This window comes from Cyanistes caeruleus, chromosome 1 (assembly GCF_971803275.1).
Source record: "Cyanistes caeruleus chromosome 1, bCyaCae1.hap1.1, whole genome shotgun sequence".
In the NCBI taxonomy this organism is placed as follows: Eukaryota; Metazoa; Chordata; class Aves; order Passeriformes; family Paridae; genus Cyanistes; species Cyanistes caeruleus.
The window spans coordinates 69,046,546-69,057,148 of record NC_141701.1 but is presented as its reverse complement, the minus strand read 5'-3'; the positions used below and the strand labels follow the sequence as shown (position 1 = coordinate 69,057,148).

Below are 10,603 nucleotides of genomic sequence, written 5' to 3'. Positions count from 1 at the left end.
ATTTGTTTTTATTGCAGAAAACCGGGACACTTTGCTAAAAACTGTCCTTTAAAACAACAGAAACACACGGATACCAGCTTGCCAAAAAACTTACATCACAGCGCTTATCCACTCAGCGTGCAGACATAAATGAAGTGGAAACGAATCTCTGTCCTTTAGTAAAAAGGGGGAAGGGGGGTGAAAAACTGCAAAACTATAATTGTGAAAAACGTTTGCCTAATAAGGTCTGGCAACTGCAAAAGCGATTCAGACTTGTAACTTCTAAAGCTTTTTGTTTCAGATCTGACCGCTGGACTGTCATGGGAGTAGATTTGAAGGATAATTCACAAGACCTGGCTGGACTGGACAGTAGGTATTTTGTTATTGGAGACACAGCACACACACCAATAGAGATTGAGGTGGCTCCCATGACAATCACGGGAGACCTAACACACCTCACTCTCTTAGCTAGGTGCCCCCAACCCCCTTTCTATATAGACAAAGGGCAGGTAATAGCCCAGGTAATCCCTGTTCCAACAGAAGTCCCAGTAGATGACTAGGCACCGGGAGTTTACTGGGCAGAAGTAGTGGGTGAAAACAAGCCAATTATGGGATGCAATTTAACACATAAATCAGAACAACTCCATGTAGAAGGGTTAATTGACACTGGGGCAGATGTGACTATCATACCGGAGAAGGTGTGGCCCTCACACTGGGAACTACAACCAGTGGCAGTAAAAATATAGGGTGTTGGAGGGATGAAACTGGCAAAAATTGCTGGAGATATCGTCCAGATCGAAGGTCCGGATGGTAGGATTGCTAGTGTCCGACCTTTTGTAATTGACTACAAGTGCCCCTTGTGGGGGAGAGATACCATGTCTCAGTGGGGGGTAAAACTCACTATTCCTGAGACACCTCAGGATTTTTGATAGGGGCCACTGTACAGCGTCCTGTCCAAAAATTATCTTGGCTAGATAATAATCCAGTTTGGGTGAACCAGTGGCCTCTCAGCAAACAAAAACTTGGGGCACTAGAAAAATTAGTAGAAGAAGAATTGGCTAAGGGACACATAGTAGAAACAACCAGCCCTTGGAATTCCCCGGTGTTTGTAATAAAAAAGCCAGGGAAAGATAAATGGCGTCTCCTTCAAGATTTAAGAGAAATAAACAAAAAAATACAAGACATGGGATCTCTCCAACCAGGAATGCCCTCCCCAACCATGCTACCACAAGATTGGCTACTAGCAGTACTGGATATTAAAGACTGCTTTTTTCAAATTCCCCTGCATCCAGAGGATGCACCAAGGTTTGCCTTTTCCATTCCTACCATTAACAGGGAAGCCCCAATGAAACGGTACCACTGGACAGTTCTACCTCAGGGGATGAAAGCCAGCCCCTTCATCTGCCAGTGGTATGTGGGGTCATTGCTGTCCTCAGTGCGTGCTAAAGAGAGAGAGGCTCTCATTTTGCATTATATGGACGACATTTTAATATGCTGTCCCAATAACAACATACTGAAAGATACCCTTGACCTAGTGGTTAAAGTTTTAACCTCTGCTGGATTCCAATTGCAGGAAGACAAAGTTCAAAGGATGCCACCTTGGAAATATCTGGGCCTGCAAATTACAGCACGGACTGTTGTTCCACAAAAATTGGAAATTATTGGTAATCCTAAAACTCTAGTAGATCTTCATTCTCTATGCGGGTCACTAAACTGGGTCAGACCCTGGCTAGGTCTCACCAATGAAGACCTGAGCCCCCTACTCAATTTATTAAAAGGGGAGAGAGAGTTACTGTCTCCCAGGGTCCTGACTCCTGAAGCAAAAACTGTAATTGAAAAAGCACAAAAGGCCTTGACAGAAAGACAGGCACACCGCTTCAAACCTGAGCTGCCTTTCAAATTTATTGTCCTGGGGAAATTGCCACACCTACATGGGTTAATATTCCAATGGGCTGAAGGGCAGAGAGACCCACTCTTAATAATAGAATGGGTCTTCCTCTCCCATCAAAGACCCAAGACAATCACCAAGCCACAAGAGCTGATGGCTCAGCTGATTCAAAAGGCCAGGGTAAGGCTGCGGGAACTGGCAGGTTGTGACTTTATGTGTATTCACCTCCCAGTCAGGCTCTCTGGAGAAGGGAAAAACTCCCCTGAGAGACTGACCAAAGAGATGTTTGAGCATCTGCTGCAGAGCAATGCTAACCTCCAGTTAGCTCTGGACAGCTATAGCGGGCAAATTTCAGTTCATGCACCATCACACAAATTGTTTCATGAGGAATTCCATCTCATTCCTCGTGAGAAAAGCAGCTGGAGGCCACTCAAGGCTCTCACAGTGTTCACTGATGCATCTGGGACATCCCACAAGTCGGTGATGACTTGGAGAAATCCACAGACTCAGCTTTGGGAAGCTGATGTTGAGTTTGTAGAGGGGTCACCCCAGATAGCTGAACTAGCTGCGGTCGTGAGAGCCTTTGAAAAATTTTCAGAACCAATTAATTTCGTTACTGACTCAGCCTACGTAGCAGGAGTGGTGTCCAGAGCGGAACAGGCAGTTCTCAAGGACATTGAGAACGAACATCTCTTTAGATTGCTTTCAAAACTGATTTACTTGGTCTCGAATAGAGAACAACCTTTCTATGTGATGCACATAAGATCGCACACCCCATTGCCAGGTGAAATCGCTGAGGGGAACCGGAAGGCTGATTCCCTTGCTGCCCCAGCCGAAAAGTTATGTCTCCCTGATGTGTTTCAGCAGGCAAAAATAAGTCACCAGCAATATCATCAAAATGTGCCAGGACTGATTCGTCAGTTCCAGCTGACACGGAATCAGGCCAAAGCCATCGTGGCTACCTGTCCCAATTGTCAGCTCCAGGCAGTGCCATCATTAGGCATCGGGGTTAATCCCAGAGGCCTTAAGAGCTGTGAAGTGTGGCAAACAGATATCACTCACATTCCCAGTTTTGGTCGTCTTAAGTATGTACATGTGAGTGTCGATACATACTCAGGAGCGGTGTATGCCTCTGCTCATGCAGGAGAAAAGTCTGTGCATGCTAAACAACACTTAGTACAGGCCTTTTCTGTATTGGGAATCCCTAAAGAAATTAAAACAGATAATGGCCCAGCGTATAAATCCAAGGAGTTCCTGGAATTTGTCCAGCAGTGGGGAGTGGAACATAAAACTGGCATCCCCCACTCCCCCACAGGTCAGGCTGTAATCGAGCGTACACACCAGACGCTCAAACAAGTCCTAGCCAAGCAAGGTAGCGAAGCAGTGTGGATGTCTCCCCAACAGAAACTCTGTAAAGCTCTGTTTACTATTAATTTCCTAAACTGCTCATTTGAAAACATGAATCCTCCTGTAACTCGGCATTTTAACAGTGGTGATCAGTTTAAATTGTCACAGCATCCACTGGTGTTAATCAGGGACCCTGAAACTTGGCAAACCAAGGGTCCCTATGAACTTGTCACCTGGGGGCGAGGTTACGCATGTGTATCCACCCCTTCAGGCCCCCGATGGATCCCTCAGAAATGGGTAAAACCTTTTGTTCCAAAGAATCCAGCACCAGCAAGAAGAGAAGCAAGTGGCTGTTGCTTCCAAAAGAAGACGCCGCTGAAGAGAGCAAGAAGAAACCTGCATACTGTAACTGTGAATATGTTTTAAAGAATGTCTGTTTCCTTTTTTTCTAGAAATAACCTACCTCTTACTCAAATCCATGATGAGCCTTAACCCTGCTGTCATCCTGCTCGCACTGAGCAGCCTGACAGCAGCCTGGATCGTATCACAGCCACGCCAGAATGTCTGGGTGACCCTGGCACAAACACTCCAACAGGAAAACATATGTCTATCGACTGCAGCAGCAAAAAATCCTATGTCTACCTGCCTGGTAGGAATTCCCTTGCAGCATGATGAATTCACACACAGCTTTAGTACACTGACTCCTGAGGCAGATAATAAACTACACAGCACTCACGTAGAAGCAGAGTTAAGAAACCCAGTCGAGGAGTGGCTACCCCATTTTCCTAAGGCAACCCAGGAACCCCAGGAGTTAGAGTTGCTGGGTTCCTCCCCAGCATCATACTGTGTACACTTTAGAGTCAGTCCTCCAACTCATAAAGAAACCTTCCACCATATAGTACAACATCGAGAAGAGTTCACAGCAAAAAGGTGGTGCCATGTACTAAGCTACATCAAAGTGCACTCTTCAGCTCATCCACATCCCAAAAGCCTCCCCAAAGGACTGTTCCTCATTTGTGGGGACCGTGCATGGGCAGAAATTCCATCCCGTCTCCTTGGAGGGCTGTGTACCATAGGGCGTCTATCACTGTTAGCGCCCAATCAAACATTAATTGGCGAGTGGACCCATAAAAACAATTTGACCAAAAAAATTCAAAAGAGAAGTGCTACAAAATTAGATGAAAATTGTGACTCAGAAATTTTCCATTGGTCAAAATCAAAAAGGATTGCTGCATCCATTTTCCTTCCCTGGGTAGCTGCAGCTAAGGCTCTAGGTGAATTGGGACACCTAGAATGCTGGGTAGTAAAACAAGCGAATTTAACATCCAATGCCATAAGTGCCCTCCTAGAAGATGAGGAAATTACCAGGCAGGTGGCACTTCAAAACTGTGCTGCAATAGACTTTCTCCTATTGCTCCACGGGCACGAGTGCCAGGAGTTTGAGGGTCTTTGCTGTATGGATCTAACATCGAAGGCTCCTAACATCCATGCCACTCTCCGAGAGATGAAAAGCATGATCGGACAAGTCAAGCAAGAAGCTGATGACTGGTTCAATGGACTGTTTAAGAACTGGGGACTCTCGGGGTGGTGGGCTTCAGTAGTGAAAACTATTCTGTCACTGCTAGTCATTGTTTTGCTGACGGTGTTAGTGTTTGGAGTGCTAAGCAAAATACTGTACAGAAGCATAATTAAGCTAGTCTCAGCTACCTCAGATGTTAACCATATAGAGTTGGCAGACCGGAGTAACCCTCACCAGCCTACAAATGGGAATTGGTGGGCCACTTCGGGTTAGTAAGTAGTATAAGCTCATTACCTTTCATTTAATTACATATGTTAAAGTAGGGGCAGATGTGGTGGTGCATATTTCTGGGAGTTACGTGTTTTTGCCCTCCCCTCCCTGTCCCTGAAACATTATCCCATTGGTTGGTGTTATATGTCTCCCCGCCCCTCTCCCGAGGTTTGAAAAGATCCGGGAAAGAGTAACCCGGCCTCTTCTCTCTCTGGAAGCTAGCCAGAATAAACATCCTCCGATCCCCGGGAGGGAGAAGCAGCACCTTTTTGGTCTTTTCTTGGTCTCGAAGAGCCTCCCTGACCCCTCCATTCGACAGAGCTAGCGTGGGTTTACATCAGGGGGCTAAGGGAAGGTCTCTTCAATTCTCCTGTTTGCTATGTTTGCTTTAAAGGGGATTCCAAGAGGAACTCTCACTGTTTCTTCAGCAATGACTAAAGGTATGGTTTTGTCATAATTTTTTGCAAGAGCCAGAGATCTGTCATAATGTAATGGGCTAAAGTAATGTAAATACAGATATGTTTTCACATAAAACAAAGAGGTAATGGAATCATCAAATACAAATCAAATACAAATACCCTGCTACAGCAATTGCTGGATAATGACTTAAAATAAAAACTACTTTTTATTTTACATGATATTCTGGATTTGGCTTGACAAAGATTGTAACTGAGTGCTTCAAAATTGACTAAAGGAGTGACCAAAGGAGACTGTTAATACCTAACAGCCATAGGTATTTTGGAAGATCCTGGTGAGAAAAATTCCTGTCACCATTACTGAAACACTTCCTATGAAAAATTAATGTATAAATTAGAGAGGTTGAAAGTAAGAGGGAAAATAACTTTTCTGAAGAAAAATGTTTTCAGTATTTAAATGAAATAATGCACTATCTTTAGATGTCTTATTTAGAGTAGCTTTATGTTATGAAACTCATTATTAGGCTACCTGCTTATCAGCGAAGTTGTCATGCAGCATTATCAGACCCAATCAAGATACACACTGTGATTGAGCCATGACAGTGTGTAGGGGTGGCCTGAATTCCACTTGGGACCCTTGGCTTAGACAGCTGGGTCCTCTGTTGTAGGAGTATCTGAGTATCTTAGGGGTGAGGATCACTAGGCCTAGGTGAGATAAGAACCTATACAGCAGTGTGTGGGTGAAATGATGGGGTTTTCCCACATAAGGCTTGGTTCTCGTCTTCCGTTCTTGAAGTCTTGCATTAAATGAAGCAATACTCCTTACATTAAATTACATTCCAATTAATATGATAGACAGTTTTCCTAAATGGAATGTATTCAATGTGTGTTCAATACTAGATGGTTTAATTATTGTGGTCTGTCATAAAATAACATGTAAAATTGTATATGGGGAGTATCAGTGATAAAATAGGAGAATATGAGCTATTAAGTGGATAAGATTTCTGCAATTATAGAAAATTTCTTTATTAGTATTTCCCCCAAATAACAATTATCTCTCATTTTACATATCTACTCTTCGTCTTTTAAATTTGTTTTTGTTTTCCTTCTGTATCCATGCAGAGATAAATGAAACAGATTTTATGCCTTTGCTAAGGCACATAAATTTGCCATAACATATCTCTATATTGTTTCATGATTATTTTTTTTAAGTTAAATGGAAATAGAGGAGTTCCTTAAACTGTTACAATTTCCTTATTAATGGTAAGAAAATAAAAACTGCTACCTTTTTCTCATATATGATAAGATAACCAAGGAATATAACTCTGGACCACTGTTTTCCAGCAACTTGGTGTTTGTAGCTTTGACGGCCAAGAAGAACCCTGTTGATCTCCTATAAGATAGAAGTTCATTGGATGACAGAAAAACACAAACCATATGTTGTTACTCATCTGTAATTAGAGTGACCACATGAAAATAATTTAGTGGTCAGCTACTGGTACTGTAATATGGAGTTTTCTGGAAGAAAGCTGTTGGTAGTGGTTAAGAAAGGAGAAGTGCAAGCCATGCAAGAGATATTTGTATTTCAGGCAAGTGGGCAATTTCTACATTTGACTTATTTATAATCCCTATATATCTCAGCTAACCTGCTGGATAGCTGTTCTTAGGAAATGCCTAAGTCTTTCAAAGAGCCTTAAACTTACTTAAACTTTGTGGTGCAGAAAGACTTCTGAAAGCTGATGGAAACAGTTCTCACTCTATACTACAAAATGTGTGAGACAAGCTATGGCTTCATCATCAGATTTCAGCACCTGTTCTCCATGGGTAGTGTGATTTAATGCATGTGTCAGAAGGGTGCCAGCATAAATAGCATAAAACTGACAAGGAGAAATTGGAGACTTGATCACAACCTCAAGTGTAACAAATTCCTATAGGAAATAAGAACTCAGCTTCCCCACGTGGAAGCCAAAGCATGACACAAGCAAATCCCTTGCTTTATGTTGACACTTGATTTGAATTCAATATCCTGTATGAACATTGTCTATTTTCTTTAATAAATATAGTCATAATAATAAGGGATTCACTGCAATTAGGATCTGTAGGTAATGCCGACAGAATTTTTGATAGTTTCCATGTAGCTCTGAGAATAATTATTAGCTTTTCTGTGATGAAAATGTGCCAATTTTTTATTACAATAAGTCTCAGCCTCAGTGATCTCTTTGATTACAGAACCTTATGTTTCACAGCACAATCTATTCAGAATAAAGTGAGTAACCTAATGGTACCATTGACTTCAGTCTTTCTTTATGTGTCCCTCCACATGGTTGTGTGTGAAGCAAGTATTCCTGTAAGAAGGAAGTATCCTCACAATGTCTTCAGTATAAAAAGAAGATTTAGATTGTTACTTTTGTTGTATACAGTGAAATGAGTTAAAACTCAGTGTGACAAGCTGACTCTTAAAATTATAGTAGCTTCTGTTTGCTTTCCCTCACATATACCTTTGGTAAAGCAGTGTGGCCTCTTTAATTTTTTACTGCACTCAGATTCAGGACATTCCTTTATGTACCCAGTTCTGTATGTGGGGCAACTTTATAAAGTTACTTTTCCTTTTTTGAGCTTCTTGGTTTATCTGAAAAGCAAAAGTAATGATGCTGACTTACTTTGTAGTCTGCTTTCAGACTTGCTTGTTGAAAGGACCATGCAAGAGCGAGGTTTAATAATCACCACTGTTCTTCAAAATTTCAAAATTGTTTTTAGTTAACCAAAGCAGTTTTGGTAACTTCGAGTTTTATTATTTTACCTTTTATATTCTATTATATCACTAATATACTACTTTATTTAGTGAATTAAATATTATGAAATTACTTTCTAGTGTAGAATTCTGGCTAATATATTTACTGTCTTAATAAAACAGCTCTGTTTCTATTGGAAGATTACAATGTGGATGAGATGAACTGCCTGAAGAAAGAATACTCACTTAATAAACTAGTTTATTACTATAATAATGTAGTCTGGAAACAATTTTTCAAAGCCTATTAGAATACATAAAAACATTGTTATCTCTGTGTTTGTTAAAATTAACTCTGAAACCTGTTTAGAAGAGGAGTTGAAGTTTGGAAGGTGAGGTGACCTGGGTGAAAATTGCTGGATTTTATGATTATTTATTGCTGCCTTCATAATTCTTTTATTACACTTCTGGATGTATTCATTGATGTAGATAGCTAATACTTTTAGAATCCTTACAGAACTTATGTGGTGTGGCAGTTTAAAAATTTCATAAGCAAAATGTAAAAATATTTCCTCTGCATATGTAATTTTTGAGTTTATTGATAATTTACTCATTATTTTTGAAGGGAGAGAATATAAATACAGGTCCAAATTTACTTTTTCTGTTACACAACTAATTTAATGTAAAGCAAAATGCATGCTTTCCCCAAGAGGGTCCTGACATAGCTGTAAACTAAGGGTGGTACAGTTTCAGCAAGCTGTATATGGTACTATTTTCTAGAGAACTCTAAGTATCAACAAGGATATGAAGTTATTAAAGGATAAGTTACATATGCATGTTTTTATATATATAATTCATATGTAGTATTTTTGCTGCAGAGGAAGGAAAGGCAGGCACCATCTGAAAGCAGTTGACACATATCTAGTGTAAGTACTATACCAGAGAGATGCCACACCTTCACATGTGGTTAAAAGGAGTAAGATGTGAAGTCAACATATAGATACAAGGACCCCTATGTGTTGGTCTGAGTCAGCAGCCTACTCTGTTACCTTTTTGTTAACTTCTCCTGTTGTACCTCTAATGCAGAGTTTTCCAGTTCTAGATCTTATAAAGAAAATTCATTGCAAGACTTTTTGTATTCAGTATAATTCTGTAAAGAGGGGAAAAACAGTTGTGGGTGATATCATGAGGCCTTTCTGTCAGTCATTAATTTCTCTGTTCTTATTATAAGGAAAATTCTTTAAGAAGTTTTCTGTAGGACCCTGATCCCTGACCAGCAGGTCAGCTGTGGGTCCTGGGTCCCCTAGGCAGGCGAGATCTGAGAGGAACAGGCTGAGGGGAACTCTCCCCTTGCTTGCATGCTGCTGCGGGCTCAGCCCTTCAACCCACACCACTCACCTGACTTGGGGTCACAGAGCAGCAGTGCAGGGTCAGTGCCTGCCTGCTGGCCTTGTGTGCCCTGCAGCCTCTGTTAACCTGACTAAGGGCCAGCCCTGCTCCTGTGCCTCCTGATGATATCTAAACAAATGTTTTCTTGATGACTGCAGATGAAGCTGGCTTCATCTTGATGGCTTCCCCCTTGGTAGACATTTAGGTCTTGATTAGTTTGCCCAATTCTACAGCATTTGATGAAGCTAGGAGTTTGAAAAGCTGGCCAAAGAAATAGTGCCTTCCTTGTGTTCTGGTATCTATTAGAAAGCAAATATTCTTTTTTCCCTCTTTTTCCCTTTTTCCTTGCCTTTCACCTTCTTTTCCCTTTTTATTTTTTTTTCTTTATTTTTTTTTCTCTTTTGCTCTTTTAAGGGAAATTGGAACAGAATCTCTCAAATTTCAGAAAAGAATGTAATTAACATAGTTATTTCAGCCCTTTCATGGGCAAGTTGTTCAATATTAAGGCACAATATTAGTATTATTTGACACAAGACAATAGGATAAGATGGATTATCCTCAAGTTGATGGAAAGATAGTAGATTATTTCCTTCTATAAGTGAGATTTGTGTGAAAACCAGAGACATAGCTGAGGTAAAGTCGATCTATACTTATATTAATTAGAATAAACCAATAATTTAATATTTATCATTTGTTTATTTCATGTTGTTCACATATCTTTAGATCAACATAGAAACAGAATTTGGGCCTAACAATTACAATTTAATTATTATGATGCATCTCTTTTGATGTGTACAGAAGTAAATTGGTCATGAGGCCATTACACTTCCTTTATTTAAGAAAAGTGCATATAAATTACACAATGAAAAATGCTTTCTGTTGTCCAGGTTTTTAGAAGACTGTCAAAAGATGTCAGGTGTGGCACTCAGGTGCACATTTAAGGGCCATTAGTTGAAGACACATATGAAAGGCACTGTATAAACTTCAGGGACCATTTCACTTGCACATATTTTCCCTTGTGTTCACAGAATACAAGCAGACAGTATAAAGTTGGGTGAGGCTGCCAA

The 10,603-nt window shown here is 40.7% G+C and overlaps 1 protein-coding gene across 1 annotated transcript; it reads left to right on the top strand.

Annotated features, from left to right (window-relative positions):
- The first annotated feature begins 295 nt into the window (after window positions 1-295).
- Window positions 296-7,703, top strand: LOC147655571 (uncharacterized). The gene is made up of 2 exons (XM_086897353.1): window positions 296-348; window positions 3,667-7,703. The coding sequence occupies exons 1-2, from the start codon at window positions 300-302 to the stop codon at window positions 5,004-5,006; spliced, it is 1,389 nt and encodes a 462-aa protein (XP_086753479.1). The 5' UTR covers window positions 296-299; the 3' UTR covers window positions 5,007-7,703.
- The last annotated feature ends 2,900 nt before the right edge of the window (window positions 7,704-10,603 follow it).

Coding starts and splice junctions, on each gene's coding strand:
- LOC147655571 (XM_086897353.1), top strand. CDS start 300: ATGGGAGTAGATTTGAAGGATAATTCACAAGACCTGGCTGGACTGGAC. Junction 349..3,666: donor AGACCTGGCTGGACTGGACA/GTAGGTATTTTG, acceptor CTTTTTTTCTAG/AAATAACCTACCTCTTACTC.